A 19759-nucleotide genomic window follows, 5' to 3' on the forward strand; every position below is an offset into this window, starting at 1 on the left:
TTGCAGTTCTTCTCTTGTATTTCCTAATGCTGACATTTTTTTTTGCTCCGCTAAATTATTTTATAAGAGAACAGAAATTGCATAGATACACAGTGGTATAAGCAGGTTAGAATTAGAATTGACAGCTTCATTTACACTGCAATGGGGTTCACAAAGTTCTAAAATACATGTTATACAACCGCATTATATTTCAGAGATTAATCATCATTACTGATAACCTTAACAATGTACAGTATTTAATTCACGTTTCAGGGGTCGAATTTATGCACATCTGCCAGTATTCCCGTTGCGTGAGTTTTTGACCTTTTCTGGTGAGGGCTACCCTTCTCCATGGTGCACATCTTAGCAACCTCTTTTTCCCCAAGAGGAGAGTATTGGGGGATTAGAATCTTTCCGGTGAAGCCTGATGTCTAGCATGGAATAGTGCCTTAGTAGTGAGAGGGATTACTGTTTTTGGCACTAGGAGTTGCACACCTACACCCAACAGGCAGAGGAGAGGATTGTCAGGGATATGGCAGTCTATTAATACTGCTAAGTGGTTCAATATACTTTGCCAATAAGGTTTATTTAACTTAGTACTGCTCAAAATGTCTCATTGCAATTAACTGCAAATTTTCCCTCAGATACCTTTGTTTCACAATTTGCTTTCATAAAACATTATCGTTGCTGATCAGCCTTACAGACAGTAGCAGAAGTGCCATTTTTTGAGATTACCTCTTGAGTGCAAAGAGCTAAGGGCTGCTGCAACATAAAACAAGCGATTCCTCAAAGCTTTACAGAAAAACCTTGTTGTTAGAACAGACATATTTTAAGACACAGATCTTATCCGTGTCTTTAATCCAACTGAATTTACAATTAGGGTTGCAGGAGTTTATAAACATTGCCGCTGCCACATTGCCAACCTATAGCAAGAGAAAGCTTCTGTTAGCTTTATTACACCCCCTCCAAACAAATACTGCAGCAGAACTGCACAATTTTATGTAATGACATGTGAATTGTATATACTGTGTGAATTGTTCTACCAAATGAGACCAAGTGGGCCATAGGTTCCATCAAGCTATAAAATATAAGTTTGTTTATGCATGTTGGTAGAAACATGTCTATAAATCAAGAACCGTAACATACAGCATTTAATATCCCCCTATTTGTGTCTGTAAGTTACACTCCCATTTAGATTGCTAGCTCTACATGACAGGTACCTCCATCCTCTTGTATCCTCTAGTATTTATTGTAACTATACTTTGTATTGATTTGCATTGTATTTTGTACTTATTTGTATTTATTATTATGACCCCGTTTGTTCTACTAATTTATTTATACAGTGATTTGTTCTCAAGTAGCTCTATACAAATAGAAATATACATCCATCATTTGTTTATGTAATTTGTCAAACAAGCAGGCCTCTCACCTTGAGGTGGGCGATATCGGGCTGATCCATAATGGGCGGTTGGATTGCATGAACGAACCGATGCAGTCCTCTATCCAACAGGATTTTTAAGGCTAGATATCGATTGGGGAAGCCTCTCACTGGCCAATAAGATGTTGACTTAATCTGTTGGCATCTTATAGCTGCCTGTGTATGGGGGCCGTTAATGGCCCAGCGCCCTATTCTTGAAGCTACATAAGCTAGGCGCAATAGAGTTGTTTGCAGATACTGCAGTGTCCTTTGCCCCAGTGGCACTGGTTTGTGTAGCTGCAAGCCAATAAAAGGCCCAGACAAAAACTTCTGTTGACTTCCCAGAGACGTTATAGTGTGTAGCCCTGCCCTAAAGCATCCATTGTTTGAAAGATATATAGTGTAATAATAGAAGTCATTAAAGTTAATGGCATGTTTTGTGTACTTAAACTAAACCGAATGCACAATCATTTATGGGTTTCTGGTGCAAGGTTTTATAATAGCACTCCTAAGGAAACAAAACAGGGTTCCATACACGGACTTACCCCTGCCAACCAAAAGCTACACCAGCTCAACTTAGTGCAAGCTACATTACATAGTAACTCTTGAATCCATAAAGAATATCAGTGTAAATTGCACTCAATGAGATGTAATTTAGATAAGAATCCTCCTATGCTGCAGTCAACCAATATTAAACACATTGTTGCTATTATTTTGCTTAACTATCCAGAACAGCAAATAAACATTCACCCTTATTACTATTCATTTTGGGAGGGGCCCTGTTACTTTGGCGCTCCCTTTCTACTGCTTTGAGCCACCCATCCAGGCCATCCCCACAGTTGGAAAACCTGTGCAATAAAATGTCTGTGCTATTTATAGTGGTCATACAATGACAATGTTCTCAGTGAGATAAGCTCTACCATAAAACATTAAACTTTTTTTTATTTTTATTAGTGGAGCAGAAGTAATGTGATACCAGACTGAATACTGCTCCCAGGAATGGGACCTGTTATCTAGAATGTTTGGGACCTGGAGTTTTCCGGATAACGGATCTTTTAGTAATTTGGATCTTCAGACCTTAAGTATACTAGAAAATCATGTAAACATTAAATAAACCCAATATTTATTTGAATAAGATGGATTCTATGAGAGATGGACTTTCCCTAATTCCGATCTTTCTGGATAACATTAGATACCTCTAATAAGAAACACAGCCACAGCAATTTACCATAGTCCCATTCAAACTTTGGAAAAATAATTCAGCAAAATTAATTGAATACTTGTTTGTTCTTAGTCAGTTCATACCAGAACACATACACAAAAAGCTTGGAGCAAATTTGACCCGTTTCGTTAAAAATTTGCCGCCGGTGAAATGTCGCTAACACCCATTAAAGTCTATGGGCGTCATTTTTTTTGACGCGTGTTGCCATACAAGTCTATGGGGGGCGTCATTTTCGCAACGAAACAAGGCAAAAAAATGTGCCCATCCCTAATACACAGACCTTGCACTAACTGGACTCGGACTGATACTTCCCCAATTGCATACATCTAACACCCCATGGAGCTCAGGATTCAATACTTCAACTCAACAGACTGACTGTTTCAGAGTCACACAGCATACATTCCCCACACTCAAACAGAACTGCAGGATTCCAAAATGAAAAGTAATGAAGTCTGAAGTGAACTCCTGGGTGCCCTGGGATGTTGGCTGTTTATTTGTTTTGCAAAATGCCTCACTATTATATGCCAGAAAATGAAATGTACAGGTTCTGTTTTTAACCAGTAAATAAAACGTGACATTTTCAGCTTCTTTACAGTAACATAAAGCCTGTCTAAATATAATACACATTTCAGAAATAAATCAAAGAAAGTAACTTTACATGATTATGTGGTTCAGTTAGGTTGGGCCTTGGTATACAAGATTCCAGGCCCTACTAGAACACACGAGTAAGCCATTCACTCTGACAACCATAATGGTGTGGGGCATATTTATCAATGGGTTCTGATAAAGGGGATATATATCATGAAGTTTGCTTTGTTTTGATAAACATGTCCCTGGAATCCTATGCAAGTGAAGAGAGAACTGTGAAACTTCCCTGTGGTGATCTCTATTTCACCCTTTGATTAATTTCCTCCAGTCTCCAGGGAACTATATATTATATATCCTTTCAGAACTGTCAGGGAATAAAGCACTGAACGCAGACCAGTCGTACCAATCATGAATACTGTCACCAATAATCAAACACAGTCAAGACAATTTAAACTGCTGCCAGTGGAATAGTTTCATAGGACAAGTATTATACATGGAGTTGTGGGCCATGAAATCCTGCCATACTACAATCTATGTTGAGATAGTGTACTATATTGAACATTCTGTACAGCAGCTGCATATTTATTTTCCCATTGGGGGTACATCAACAGAGAGACAAAATACTGTCTGTTTTTACCCCAAATGTCATCCTGACCTTTAAGCTGGCATTTAGGGGTTTTAGGAGAGCAAACAGTCTTTCTCCTCAAAACCTCACAATGACTGGTCTTCAGGCTGAGCCCCCGTCATGTCTCCAAACCCCCCCTCCCCGAGAGGGTCGGCCCCACAATTTAGAAACCAATTCACTAAAGCAGTCTGTGCAGAGCATACATGGTGCAAATCTGTCCCTAGTGATTGTAAACAAGCTCTTGTCTTTGCCTATCTTGTGAAGGTTATGTTTTACAGTGGGACACAATTAGACCTTAATTTGTTTATACATATTTCACATTAGACCCTGACCCACTGGAACATACATCTAAGGACCCTACCACATTTACATATACAGCACCCTGGCTAGTATGTTTTACTGTACCTGTTTTATGTTTTAAGTGAGAGAGAAAAAAAATGAATGTAGGTTCTGTTACAAGATACAGTGGTGGCAAAATACTTTTGACATTGACCCAAAAAGGCATAAAGTTTGCTCAGGGGCAGTAACCGTAGTAAATAAAGGTCTGCTTTTTAACAGATGACGGGTACATTTCCTCAATTAGTAACTATAGGTAACAAGACCTAACGTAACCATAAGTACATTGTACTAAAAGATGCAAAACTACCACCAGTTCTAGTAACCCACAGCAGCTGTTGGTGTCCAACAGGGGGCTATTAAAAGCTACATTTTGTGTGGTTGCTATTGGTTACTATACATAATGCAAACTTTGGCCACTTTTATCACATAAGCCCTATAAGTAATGTAAAGTATGCAAATTCTGTCCCATGGCAACCAATGAGCAAATAAAATGTATTGGTCTGATGTCTAAAGGCAAACATCTGATTGGTTGCTATGTGTTAACAGACCAAAATGTTCCACTTGTCACATATTTCATACTGTAAATTAACCACCGTTGCACTGTAAGCACCTTCTCTAATGCAAAGAGCCGTTATAGGGTGCTAAGATTCAAAACAGAGGAGTAGTTACACTGTGCACACAGTCAACTTTTAAATCTGTTTAAATTAATATTTTTTTCCCACATGTCACAACACTACCTTAAACCTCTCTAAAACTAAAATGGTTCTCTTTCCTCCAACACCAGTAACATCCTGGAAGTATCCATCATAGCTAACAATTCCACTATCAGCCCCAGGCCCGGTGCCTAGGGGTTATCCTAGATTCTGCCCTGTCATTCACTCCTCATATCCAGTCACTTATTAAATCATGTCACTTCCACCTAAGGAACATATCCAAAATACGATCATTTATCACCCAAGACGCTGCCAAAATTCTTATTCACTCTCTCATCATATCGCGTCTAGACTACTGTAACTCTCTTTTAATTGGCCTCCCCCTCCAGAGACTGTCACCTCTCCAGTCCATAATGAACACTGCTGAGAGGCTCATACACCTCAGCAATTGCTCCTCCTCTGCCTCGCCATTCTGTCAATCCCTGCATTGGCTTCCACTACCACTCAGAATTAAATTCAAATTAATGACCCCAACATTCAAATCACTTCATAACTCTGCCCCACCCTACATCTCTATATACTCACCCAACTGCTTACTACGCTCCTTAACTCTTTTCTCATTACCTCCTCACATGCTCGCATTCAAGACTTTGCAAGTGCTGCACCCCCCCTCTGGAACTCTCTCCCACGGTCTGTCCAACTTTCTCCCAACCTTTCTGCTTTCAAGAAATCTCTTAAAACGCACTTCTTTCGAGAAGCCTACCTTCACTCTGCTTAACTACCAAACACAACGCCACATACAGTACCATATTTCTCACCCACTTAATTCGATCATGCCCACTCCCACACCTTGTGTATTACTCCCTTCCCTTTAGAGTGTAAGCTCTTTCTTTACCAGTATTGATTGTGATGTATGTAACTCCATATGTTCTATGTATATAATTTCATGTGATTTATATACATTTACTTTACAGCGCTACGTAATATGTTGGCGCTCAGACAAAATACAAATAAAAGCTAGAAAGGCACAGCATATATTTGGTTAGATCAGTGAAAGGTGTTCATGGGAAATAAATTAGGAAGTTACAGATAGATAGAGATCAATTGTCAAGATAATACAATGAATTAGGGTGGGTTTGCAAATAGTCCAGGGGTCTAGATTCAGTCAGGTCACAGTGTGAAAAAAATGTATGTAATTTGAGTCCAAAGTGGAACCCATAGCAACCAAGTATTAATTAGTCAAATGAATATATACTATAGGTTACTACTCCTGTTTTCTCATTCAACCAACAGAAAAATAATGTTATGCTTTTGACAGTCAGCTTCCTGTTACACTGAATAGGAAGTACTTAAGTGTTCAGATGGAATTTCTTCCCCATGGGCATTGCTCTTTTTGTATAAAATGCTTATACCACAAAATTTACGAGTAAAAGCAGACACTCTCATATAGAAGCAAACTGCATTTAAGTAAAGCTTCCCCTTTAACAAGCTTAAGGCTAAATCATTTTAGATCATATTCCATGCACATATTAGCCCACCAGAAACATCATCTTATTTTGTACCAATTGGTGACCATTTATTAGAGAAAGCCACCCAAGTACACACCCACACTGCCTATATCATATGGCATAATTCCTTTTCTTATACTAAATGTAAATGCAGCTATTAATAGGGGGGTGCCATGGACACTGAATGGGAATAATAAACATGAAAGGATCTAATTACACTTACTTTTAACTGCCAAAATAAAAAGAAGACACACCATATGATGTCACAAAGGGTTTTGTATTGAACTTAGTTTAAAACAGAAGAGCCAGGCTTTTTTTGGAGCCTGCCCAGAAAATAAAATAACACATGTTAACGGTCTTGGTACATCACAATTTGTAATCTCTGGCTGATTTGCAATGTTCGACACTGCTGGTATTGTAAGAGCATAAAAGAGGGGCGGAACACATACTAAAACAAATGCTTAAAAGCCCCTTCCTGTGCCAGTCTACATTCTTGTTGGCATGGTCTGCTAGACACAGAAAAGGTTAATCACTGTCCCCTCCAAAAATGTGCAAGACATGGAAATAACATTAACAGGCTCAGAAATAGGTTCCAGGGACAATAGATTCCTTTGTCCACGCTTGTTCAGTGTGATTACCGAGAGGAAACTGTTAAGTAGTTTTCAGAATAGAAGATAATGGGATTTTGTTGAGGATTTTCACAGGTTGGCACCGGCTGGAACAGCTGAATTTTGAAGGCACTCTTAAGGACACAGGGCACGACTGACCCTGGCTCACAATTAAGTCAATTCACTGTATATTAAATAGCTAAGCATCAAAAATCAGTTATTGCCAGCACACATAAAACAAACATCTGTAACACTTTCACAGCTGATAAGAAAAAATACTAATAATCTTCCCAAATCCCCATATGATACAGCAGGTAAACAAAATAGATTTCTCAGACACACACACACACAATCACACATAACCGCTAGGGAACCACACTGGGGCACCCAAGCCACGTTGGCATCATTTATCTCATTTTAGATGTCCAATACTTCTGAATGGATACTCTGTAACAATCATCCAACTTTGCATAGAGATACCTAAAATGAAAGTCAGCAGAAGAACTGCAAGTCTTGGGGGGTTAGGACTCCATTTCATATGGGCAATTCTGTGCACCTTTCAGAAAATAATGTAGGGAGCTGGTCTAGTCAAGCGCTCATTTCCAGGCCTGTCGTTGGTAGAGGTGGGGCCCAGTATTAAGCACCCCTCCACAAGGCCCCATCCTCTGTAGTTAGTAGGGCTAGTAGTTAGCTGTCTCTCAACGACAACTCGTAGTAACCTCACACAGGGTGCCGGCTATTGTAGTTGGAAAGTAGCTGGAAGGCCGGAAGTTGGGCTAGTTTTCATGTTGCCATTCTACACCCCAGTTATACTCATATCTTCGGGCAATCCTTCTCTACTACAGGTGCTGCATAAACAATAGCCTTCTCCTTACTCTTCCTTCCTTCCAAACACAGCTACTCAGCAGGGCCCTCAAAGGCAGTCTCCCCAATTGCACCCCAGAGGTTAGCTCTGTCCAGGTCTGTCTGCAATCAGGGCAATGGTGGGTGCTGAGGCATCTCCATGGTTTTGCCTGTACAGCAGAGACCAGGGCGCATGGAACAGGCCAAGGCCATTAGAGCCCCCCACTGTAGCTCCTGTATCACGTGATCCCCCAGGACCAACCCACGCCCCTGCCAGTGGAATAAGTAAAGTTGTGCCGGGGCAGTGGGAGTCAGTGCAGAGTAAAAGGGCCGGGGCTCAGAGAATGACACACGAGCAGCAGCGATCGTCCCCGTTGGGCTGAGAGGAGTAGTTCATCTGCCTGACGATCTCGGCAAACAGTTCATCCACTGAGCCTTTGTGTTTGGCGGAAGTTTCCATGAAGGGGCAGTTCCATTCTTCCGCCAGGGCTTTCCCTTCCCCGTAGGACACTTCCCTCTCCCCTTCCAGGTCCACTTTGTTCCCCACTAGAATCATGGGCACTTTCTCGTACCGTTTCACGCGGATGATCTGGTCGCGCATGGGCTTGATGTCCTGGAAGCTCTGCTGGTTGACCAGGCTGTAGACGAGGATGAAGCCCTGGCCGTTCTTAATGTACAAGTCTCTCATGGAGGCGAACTGCTCGGTGCCCGCCGTGTCCAGGATCTCCAGCACTGAGGGAGACGAGTCCACCTCGATCTCCTTCCGGTAAAAGTCCTCTATGGTGGGGTCGTACTTCTCTATGAACGACCCGGTGACAAACTGCACGGTCAGAGCCGACTTCCCCACCCCGCCCGATCCAAGGACAACTACTTTGTATTCCCGCATGGCTCTCGCCTCCTCCTGCCGCTGCCCGGCTGCTGCTACTGGGGGAGAAGCGCGGCTTTCACTCGGGGACCGTCACTTCATGTGTTCCCTGTTACAATGCCGCGGGGCGGGGAGAAGCACGGGTTTGTCCTCGGGTGTACGTGCAGCTTCTCGGAAGGGACCGGCCCTGCTGCTCCCTTTTCAGGCTGCGCTGCTCTCCATTCCCTTCCCTGGCAGCCCACACTGTACTTATCTTGAATTACACTTGCATTTTTTGTAACTGCCTCTTGCCCATTGGCTGAGGAAGCTCTCGCCTCTGATTGGTCGTTGCTAGAGCCCCTTTGGTTGGCTCAGCCGTATAGCCGCAGAGAAAGTATTTTCATTAGTCAGACGTGACTCATTCACTATTGCTGGCATCTACAAAACCGGCTCCCTACATCTGCTTCAACTACTACCCCCAGCGGCGGTATCCCTTGGCAACACAGAGTACATACTGAGCATGCTGGGAGCTGTAGGTCAGCAACGACTAAGGGGCAGATTTATCAAAGGTCGAGGTGAAAAAAAACTTCGAATTTCCAGCTATTTTTTGTGTACTTCGACTAGGGAATAGTCCAACTTCGATTCGAATTTGAAAAAACTTCAAAAATCGAAGGTTGATTTTTTTTGAAGTACTGTCTCTTTAAGACACGGCCATTCGCCACCTAAAAGCTGCCGAACAGCTGTTTTAGCCTTTGGGGGACCTCCTAGAACCTGTATGGAGGCAATTGGAGGAGTTTGGGAGGTCGAAGTTAAAAAAACTTTGAATCGTATTACCCACTTCGACCCCCAAAAACTTCGACCTCCATTCGGTTGGTCTTTTTGAGTTCGAATTTTTTTGTAGGTTGGTAAGCCCTGATCTTTTTTTGCTCATCCATATACTTTTGGGTACAGTACAGTATATCTGGTCTGGGATGTAAAGAGGTAACATTGAATTAACTTCTAGGGGCAGATTTATCAAAAGTCGAGGTGAATTTTCGAATGAAAAAAATTGAATTCCGAGCTATTTTTTGTGTACTTCAACTAGGAAATATTCAAAATTCGATTTGAATTTTTTAGAAAAATGTAAAAACTCGAATATTAGAAGTTTATCATGTACTGTCTCTTTAAAAATTCAACTTCGACCATTCGCCATCTAAAACCTGCCGAAATGCTGTTTTAGACTATGGGGGACCTCCTAGAACCCATTTCGAGTCAATTGGTGGACTTTGAAAAATCAACGTTTTTTTTGGGAAAAACTTCGAATCAAATTCGTTCGAATGCGCTATTCCTTCGATTCGTACAATTCGTATTCGGCCGACTCTATCGAAAATGGACCTATTCGACCAAAAAAAACTTCAACTTAATTTTGGTTGGTCTTTTTGAATTCGAATTTCGAAGTTTTTTCAATTTGAAATTCGACCCTTGGTAAATATGCCCCTTACTGTTATGTAGAGAAGGCTATTTGAGACAACATGCATTTGGTCTTCATTTTTTATCATTTGCGCTTTTCGGCTTATTTTGCTTTCTGTGCAGCAGTTCTCCAGTTTGGAATTTTAGCAGCTCTCTGGTTGCTAGGGTCCAATTTAACCTAGCAACCAGGCTGTGGTTTGTAAGAGGCAGGAATGTGAAGTGAGGAGGGCTTAAATAATAAGAAAGGTAATAAGAAGTAGTAATAATAGGGCTGCCATAAGTCCGGACAGTCTGGTATTTTGAAGGGCTGCCCTGGTCAAAACTTCCTGCCCGGTTTACCAAATAAGAAAAACCGTGCAGGATTTTCCATGATTGACTCGGCGATTGGGCAATGGCCGATCACTGCATCACCCCACAATGTCATGGCCTGCCCCTACGCATCACGGCCATGCCCCTATACATCACGCCCCCTGCATAATGGCCCCGCCCCCTGCCCTGTCTTTACTGGGGGAAAAGGTGGCAACCCTACGTAATAACCATAAAATTGTTGCCTCAGAGCAATAGTTGGCTGCTGGGGTCAGTGACCCCCCCATTCAAAAGCTGAAAAATTATTTTAAAAAATACATGAAGATCAACTGAAAAGTTGCCATAACATACTAAAAGTTAACATGAAGAACCACCCTGTTAAAGGGGATGTAGAGGCAAAAAAAATAAAATTTTGCTTTCTTTAATGTAAAAGAAATCTATCTCCAATATAGTTTAATTATAAAATGTGTACTGTTTTTATAAGAAACCTGACTGTATGCAGTGAAATTCCCCCTTCGTTTTACTTGCTCTGACTGCTGAGGATAGGAAACTAAGTTCAGACAGTCCCTAACTGCTCTGCAGGAAAAGGATCATGCTTTCAAATGGCAGGGGGGAACCCCCACCCCCCACTCCTTACTTCCCTGACCTGAAGCAATTTTGTTTCTTTCAAAGCAGCCGGCGACTGTGTAGAGAATTGCATCCACAGACCCAGTGCAGTCTGTATATTCTGATTATTAATCAGTCTTGCTGTATCGGATTCTATGGCAGATATTACTTGACTTGTGCTTTTTTGATAATTTATGACAATCCCTAAGCAGCAGCCCAGACCACACTGAGCATGTGCATGGTCTTGGTCTTGCAAAGATGTTTAACAAAGTTACAAAGTTACAGCCCCCTGCGGCCAACTTTGAAACCATAAATCATTTGTTTAATTGGGCTTCTGGTGCAGTAAGTTCATGATTGTGATTGGCTGTTGGAGTTTCACAGACCAGGTGCAAACAGTGTAGGTAAATCTGGTATAGATCTCCTCATTTAGGGCTCTTACTGACCAGCGTTTTTACCTGCGCTCCCCTGCGTTCCGTTTTTCTGCAATCAGCCGCAGGGGAGCGCAGGAATAGACGCATTACATTTTTCCAATGGGGCTGTACTCACACAGGTGCGTGTAGGCGCCTACACGCGCCTGTGTGAGTACAGCCCCATTGGAAAAAATGTAATGCGTCTATTCCTGCGCTCCCCTGCGGCTGAACGCAGAAAAACAGAGCGCAAGTAAAAAACGCTCGTCAGTAAGAGCCCTTAGGCCAAACTGATTTTTGTATGGACAGCTTCACTAGTGCTGGTGCTTCAAACAATATGTTGACTCTAGAGTCCTACTCGGAACCAATTTTTAAAAGCCCAACCGAGTCCGGCAACCAGCATTTTTACGTGCTTGGACCCGCTACCTGATCTGCAAGTGTCATATCCGCGACCCGCTGACCATCAAGAAACAGGAAATTCTGTTGATGTAAATCAAAAGTGACATCATTTCAGGTAGGTGTGGTCAAGAAAAAAGTTTTTAAAACATATGTAAAGGAGTAAAACTCTCTATTGATAAGACCCGCAAACCCGCAGAACCATTAACCCGCGTCAATACCCGCACCCGAAAGTTCTACCCGCAACCCACAGGTTACCCTCTTTTTTGAGGGTAATCCGCGGGAACCCGACCAACTGCAGGCTCAAGCCTGCAGTAAATGTATACAGGTAGAGGATCCGTTATCCAGAAACCCTTTATCCAGAAAGCTCCAAATTATAGGTAGGTCGCCTCCCATAGACTCCATTTAAAATGATTTTCTTTATCTCTGTAATAATAAAACAGTACTTTGTACTTGATCTCAGCTAAGATATAATGAATCATTATTGAAGGCAAAAAATTCTATTGTGTTCATTATATTTTTAAAAGATTTTTTAGTAGACATAAGGTATAGCGATCCAAGTTACAAAACAGAAAACCCCAGGTCCAGAGCATTTTTGGTAATAGATTCCATACCTGTATTAGGCATGCAATTATCTGCCAAAATTCAGATTGCATATTCAGTTTCTGTAAGCCTTTCTGGCATCCCCTGAGAGTGTGCCCACTGGCTAAATCCCTGTCTATGCCCAGCTAACAGGAGTTAATCATGTGACGCTAGGCAGAATACAAGTCAACTTTTGTCCCTGAATACGTTTTTGTCAATAAGAGGTATCTATGCCAAGAAGACTTCAAAGAAAATCATGGTAATTATTGCAAAAAATTAGCTCTGAGAGCTTTCATTTAGCAAAACACCCTCCCTCCAATAAAGCGATAACATTTCCCAAACCCTCAGTCAAAAGCAAATAGGAAATACTGCACAGGCATTAATTCACTTCCATGTGATGATTTTGCTGCAAATTGTATTACACTTTGTGTACAAAAATATTCATTACCTTGACAACCTTGAATCACCACTTGTGTATTGAATCCACACCCATACTGGCTCATTAAAAAGTGCCAGGATGAAAAGGATGAGCTCAATTATCATCTCAGACAATGAATATAACAGTGGGGGAGCTTGTTGCTTACAGATCTGCCTCTTCACACCAGACATGCTAGCTCTAATTCTGTTCTGACTCTAGAGATTGTTCTTCAGTTAGGCTAATGGCACGCTTAGCATTGCGATTCCCAGCGGGGAGAGATCCTGAGCATTTCTGGGGACTTTCATATAGGGTTGTCTTATATACGGGATTATGAATTTGCAAACAACTGTAGACAAAATATTTAACAAGCACAAGAAAAAGATTTCATCTCTATTTTTAATGTGACTGTGTATTCAAGGTTAATTGAACTAGTGATGGGCGAATCTGACCCGTTTCGCTTCTCCGTAAATTTGCAAAATGGCGAAAATTAGTCAAAATGCATTAAATCTATAAGCGACAAAATGTTTTTGACGTGCGACAATTTTTTTCTCTCATTGGAGTCTATGGGCTTCATTTTTGCAGCAAAACTTGGTGAAAATTTTTCGTTCATCACTATTGAACTTACTGCATTTCTCCACTGCTGCATTTCCACCACAAAAGTTTAATACAGGTATACTGAAAATAAAAATTACTCTTGGATTTTCGAAATCCCCTGCAAATTGTTGTTTTTGTTCTAGTCTAAATAAATGAATTGTGGGAGGGGGCACTAGTATTCCATTTTTCTGAGCCAGTTAACCCATGCTTGCCCATGCATAGGATCAAAGTGCACAGCAAGCAGGTCTGGACTTCAGACCTGGAATCAAAATAGGCCCTGGTATTTCAGGTACACAGAGGCCCAAACAGCTCCCACCAGCCCACAAAATAGTGAGTGTCTCTTACAGCAGCCCCTCTAGTATTTGCCAGAACCCACAGATTCCCAGGCCTGACAGCAAGTCCATAAGAAACATCACCAGGCCATTCAGAACTCTTGTATTGGCCACACACTGACTAATGACCAGTTTACTCCCTGTATGACCCTCTTAACAAATTGTACATACAAGATAGTTTGATAAATGTCCTTTGCAGTAAATCTGAATGCACTTCTTGTTCAGTAATTATTTGGTAAACATCTGCCAGAAGAACAATAAAGATATCTCATCTCCCTGTTTATCCTTTATTTTACAATCAATTGGATCAGTATAGTGACTTTATAGTCATTTATTAATTTGACATAAAGGCAAAATAGAAATGTCTGTCCTGTCTGATATTCATGACCAGCATTAGACCCTTGCAGTTTTGTGGACAATTATTTCTGCAGGAAAATAGCTATACAGTCATGTAGAGGCACTTTAACTACTAAAGATGCAAAAAATCTAATGCAGCGTATTCTCTACTTTTCAGTTCAATCCCCATTTGAGTTCCAATGTTTGTTCAGCATCCCCCTCTTACAGCAAGGTTACAAAAATATGAAAAAAATCCCATAATAATGCCTAATATTACCCATACATAACCTTCTGGCAGGGATTCCTTGAGTATCGAAGAGAGCAAATGAGTTATCTACCCAAATACCACCCTAATTGTTATTCATACTGGGTCCCTCTGAAGGCCAGTTATATTTTTGCAGAAGAGATGATTTCCCATGGGCAACAAAAAAAGTTATTGTCACTATTGTGCTTGCATGGAGGGGACCATTTCCTGTTACTCCTGTGACTATATGGTAGAGTCCGGCTCGGAAACAATTTGTTAAACCCAAACCAGACCCGGGACCCAGAACCACAACCTACATTCTTACCTGCTTGGACCTGCTACCCGCCCGCAAGTACCTTATCTGCAACCTGATCCGCAACCTGCTGACCATCAAGAATTAGGAGGTGCTGTCATTGGGCGTGATCAGAAAAAGTAGTAAAATTCGCTATTGAGAAGACCCGCGCCCAACCAGCAAAACCGCTGTCCCGCGTTGTTCACCTTTAAATTAACTTTTAGTATGATGTAAAGAGTACTATTCTGAGACAATTTGCAATAGGTTTTAATGTTTGTGATTTTTTGAGTTATTTCGCTTTTTATTCAGCAGCTCTCCAGTTTGCAATTTCAGCAATCTGGTTGCTAGGGTTCAAATTGATTTGAATACAAGAACGGAATATGAATAGGAGAGGGCCTAGTAAAAAGTAGCAATAACAATCCATTTATAGCCTTACTGAGCATAAACCACCCTTTTAATAAAGTCTGGTAGTCAATTCAAACTAACTAGTGAGAAATTAAAAAGATAATCAGATTACAAAAAACTATAGACATGCCTGGACAAGGGAAGATGCATGCATGTTAATGTGAGATTCTCTTTGTGTATATAGAGCAAAACAGACTCCTTTAGCCAAGGCTAAGAATGTTTATTAAATAGACACTTGTGTTAAAATGCACCAAGATACACACACAGGCGCATTGAAATTTACAATCACTTAATCTCCCTCTTTCACAGACACAAACACATGTTTCTGTTTAGAGTCGCTTGATCTCCCTGAGCCTGAGGAGTCAACTGCCTGAGTTTGGTTTGCATATCAATGCAATGAGACCGGCCAACTGTTACCTAACTTCCAATTATGCAAACTCCCACCCCCCTAGCCCCAGTCCATAGCACCTAATGACACATCAGTGTTCACCACTCTAACTGCATTACTATTTGAAGATAACCCCTGTTGATCGGAAACACCAGTACTCTTGTGTATGTTTATTTTACTGTGTGCATCCCTTTGTAGCCACTGAACCAATAATCCATTGTAAACTTAAATCATATAATGATATCTTGTGACATTTTGCCAAATATCAGAGAGATGCCCCCAGTTGCCAAAGAGGGGTTATATATTCCTATAAATGGAAATAATGATTATATGATTTATATAATACCAACATTTTTGCAGATCTTTACATAGATTATACATCATCTGCATCAGTCCCTGCCCCAGTGGAGCTTACAATCTATCACATTCATGCACACACTATGGTCAATTCTTATCAGGAGCCAACGAAACAGCAGATGTGTTGCTTCAAGGGATGTACTGTAAATGTCACAACAGCATTTCCTGTATCACATGCAGTCTTATTTTTTGCAACATTTCTTATCCTGTAGGTGTGTAGAACACCTTGGGTTACATATGGGGTTGTCATCACTTAAGTACTAAATCATTTACTTGGTATGCAGGATGTGCATGGAAGCCTCCACAGCTGCAAAGGAGCTATTTTTGTATGAGTGTATCTGAATATGTACTGTATTAAAAGTAATACAGGTAGTGGATCCGTTATTCTGAAATCCATTATCCAGAAAGATCTGAAATACAGAAAGGCAATCTCTGTAATAATAAAACGGTACCTTGTACCCAACTAAGATAAAATGAATCCTTATTGGAAGTAAAACCAGTCTATTGGGTTCATTTCATGTTTACATTTTTTTAGTACACTTAGGGGGTTAATTATTAAAGGCGAAGGAAAGGCTAAAAGTAAGTCAGCTTTATCAGAAATGTATATATAAATACACCAGTAAACCCTCAATATAATGCTTCTCTGAGTCCTCTGTCAAAAGAAACACAGCATTTCTTTCCTATTGTGTACACATGGGCTTCTGTATCAGACTTCCTATTTTCAGCCTAACTCCAGGGCTAGGGCTTGAGCATGCTCAGTTTGCTCCTCTCTCCCTTGCCATAGGGTCTGATATTTTACAATAAAATTGCCTCTGTCTTAAAGTGGTGGTTCACCTTTAAACTAACTTTACATATGTTATAGAATGGCTAATTCTAAGCATCTTAGTCTTCATTATTTTATTTTATTTTTTTATAGTTTTTGAATTATTTCACTTCTTCTCACTCTTTCCAGCTTTCAAATGGGGATCAGTGACCCCATCTAAAAACAAATGCTCTGTAAGGCTACAAGTTTATTGTTATTGCTACTTTTATTACTTTTTTTACTACTATTGGTACTTTTTACTCATCTTTCTATTCAGGCCCTCTTCTATACTCCAGGCTCTTATTCAAATCAGTGCATGGTATATAGTGTCATTTAGACCCTAGCAACCAGACTGCTGAAATGCAAACTGGAGAGCAGCTGAATAAAAAGTTAAATAACTCAAAAACCATAACCAATAATAAAACATTAAAACCAATTGCAAATTGTTTCAGAATATTACTCTCTTCATCAGTGATCCCCAACCAGTGGCCTGTGAGCAACATGTTGCTCTCCAACCCCTTAGCTCTTGCTCCCAGTGTCCTCAAAGCAGGTGCTTATTTTTGAATTCCTGGCTTGAAGGCAAGTTTTGGTTGCATAAAACCAGATGTACTGCCAAACAGAGCCACCTGTAGGCTTCCAGTCTACATCGTGGCTGCCAAATAGCTGCTCAAAGCCCTCATTTGCAACCCCAGAAACTTTTTTCATGCTTGTGTTGCTCCCCAACTCTTTTTACATTTGAATGTGGCTCATGGGTAAAAAAAAGTTTGGGGACCCCTGCTTTACATCATACTAAAAGTTAACTCAAAGGTGAACAACCCCTTGAAGTGCCAAACTCACAGGTGCTATATTTAAGTGATTGCTTATAAGTTAGACCAGAGATTATTTACTCCTACTGAGGACAATAAAAATAAAACAGAGATTAATTGTATGTCCATAAAGAGACACAAACCCGCATAATAGAAAATATGGTTGGTGGATGAACCACAATGACACTTTAATGGACTCATCATGGACTGCTTTTCATAGTGATTGGCTTTTATGCTGACCAGTCATATCAGATGGTTTAAGCCATGCAACAATTATTAATCATTTATTAAAACAGCTTGTCAACCGCTTCGTTCAATACCTGCCTGACATGCCTGCTGGCCAATTGGTCAAGTAGACTGAAAATCGGCTCTGTACTTTTATGGTAGTTTGTGGTGCTTGGTCATACTGTATCACTAGTTTTGCCAGACTATGCTTCCAAATTACATTAGCCCATACCCTATCTCCAAGCAGCTCCGAAGTGGAGCTGGATTGTAATGGTTAAACTCTTGCGAGTAGGGCCCTCTAATCCTATTCTTACTCTGTAAATCCTTGTTTGTTAATTATTGATCCTTGTTCCTTATGAATGCATGTAAAGCTCTGCTGTACATTCATTTGCTAATGCCATATAAATAAAAAATGGTGATGATGAAATGGCATCAGGGCAGGGGATAAACAGAGTTATTTTATATATTTATATTTTAACTAGGCATTTATAAAGGGGTAATTAAGAAACATACAAAAAAGAAAGTTTACCTTTCTAATATTGTGCTCATATTGACTATTAACTATACTGCTTTTGAATTTATGCGTGAACTCCTATAATCTATATGCCTATATATCATTAAAATATAAAAAAGGAAATTCCAAGATATTAGTTGGTCATGTTTTGGGCAATGTCCTCCTTTGTAAGCAAAATTAGACTTTAAGTCTCAAAGGACTGCTACTTGACTATACCTGCACTTTTTATACCTACATAGCATATATGAATAAATGACTCCTATTTGGTACAGAAAACAAGATATTTAAGGTGTGCAATAAATCACTACTATTCTTTTCTAGAGACAAAAGTTGAATAAAGAGCAATGCAGTGCAAATCATATTTTTTTGGCATTTTCAAACCTTTTAGAGTAAAAGCAGTACCACAAGCGATGACCATGTCAGAACACATTTACACCCAAATCACAGCCTGACAGCAGATAAATACAATTGCCTTTTTTTTCAGGTCATTGTAGGAAAAGGAATTTGCCCAAGGGAGAAATACTCTTGGTTGAAATTGCTGGGAATGTAGCTAGAGTGATCTCAGAGCATGAACTCACACAATCGGCAGTTTGAAAGAAGCCAAGAGTGTATTTTTATAATTCTGCAAACACTTAAAACACAAAGATTTAGGCACAGACGGAAACAACAGAAATTATAGTCCATCAAGTTGAAACTAGAAAGCATAATTTAGCTTTTACTCCCCATGTCTTTATGAGAAATGTTTCATACACTTAAAAATATGTATTTTTTTTTTTTGTTTCAGATCTAATTTTCAAGAATGCTCACTGAAAGAAAGGATTTAAAGGGATTCTGTCATGATTTTTATGGTGTGTTTTTTATTTTTAAAATACACTGTTTACACTGCAAATAATTCACTCAACCATATCAAATGTCATTCCTGAATCAATAACTGTATTTTTTTAGTTGTAGCATTGATGTGTAGGCAGCCATCTCAGGTCATTTTGCCTGGTCATGTGCTTTCAGAAAGAGCCAGTGCTGCACTATAGAACTAACAGGCTATTGTTTCTTCCTACTCAATTTAACTGAATGGGGTCACAGTGGGAAATTGATTCTTACTATTGAGTGCTGTTCTTATATGTACCAGGGAGCTGTTATCTGGTTACCTTCCCATTGTTCTGATGATGGGCTGCTGGGCAGCAGTAAAGAGTGATTGAAGTTTATCAGAGCCCAAGTCACATGACTGGGAGCACCTTGGAAAGAGACTATGGGGTAAATCATTTTTAAAGGTGCATTTATCAAATGGTAAAAGTGAAAGTTCACCATTTGATAAATACACCTTTAAAATTCCCATAGAAATGAACGAAGAGAGGCGGTATTTCATGCTATGGACTGTGGCAATCTCTAACTTTTTGATAAATATACCCCAATATGTCTAGCCACATGTCTTATTTCAAAATGAAATATTAAAAAATCTGTTTGCTCTTTTGAAAAAAGTATTTCAGTGCAGAAGTCTGCTTGAGTAGCGCTATTAACTGATGCGTTTTGAAAAAAAAAACGTTTTCCCATGACAGTCTCCATTATATCCCTAAGGGATATATTATGCTATATAATATGCCTATACCTGTACAAGCCACTGTTTATTATTACAGAGAAAAAAAATCATTAATTTTTATAATGGACTTCCCATTATCC

General features: G+C 40.1%; 1 protein-coding gene across 1 annotated transcript; it reads right to left on the reverse strand.

Moving 5' to 3' along the window:
- Positions 1-6589: 6589 nt before the first annotated feature.
- Positions 6590-8906, reverse strand: rap2b.L (RAP2B, member of RAS oncogene family L homeolog). The gene has a single exon (XM_018263779.2). The coding sequence runs from the start codon at positions 8666-8668 to the stop codon at positions 8120-8122; it is 549 nt and encodes a 182-aa protein (XP_018119268.1). The 5' UTR covers positions 8669-8906; the 3' UTR covers positions 6590-8119.
- Positions 8907-19759: the final 10853 nt, after the last annotated feature.

This window comes from Xenopus laevis, chromosome 5L, assembly GCF_017654675.1.
Source record: "Xenopus laevis strain J_2021 chromosome 5L, Xenopus_laevis_v10.1, whole genome shotgun sequence".
NCBI classification, from domain to species: Eukaryota; Metazoa; Chordata; class Amphibia; order Anura; family Pipidae; genus Xenopus; species Xenopus laevis.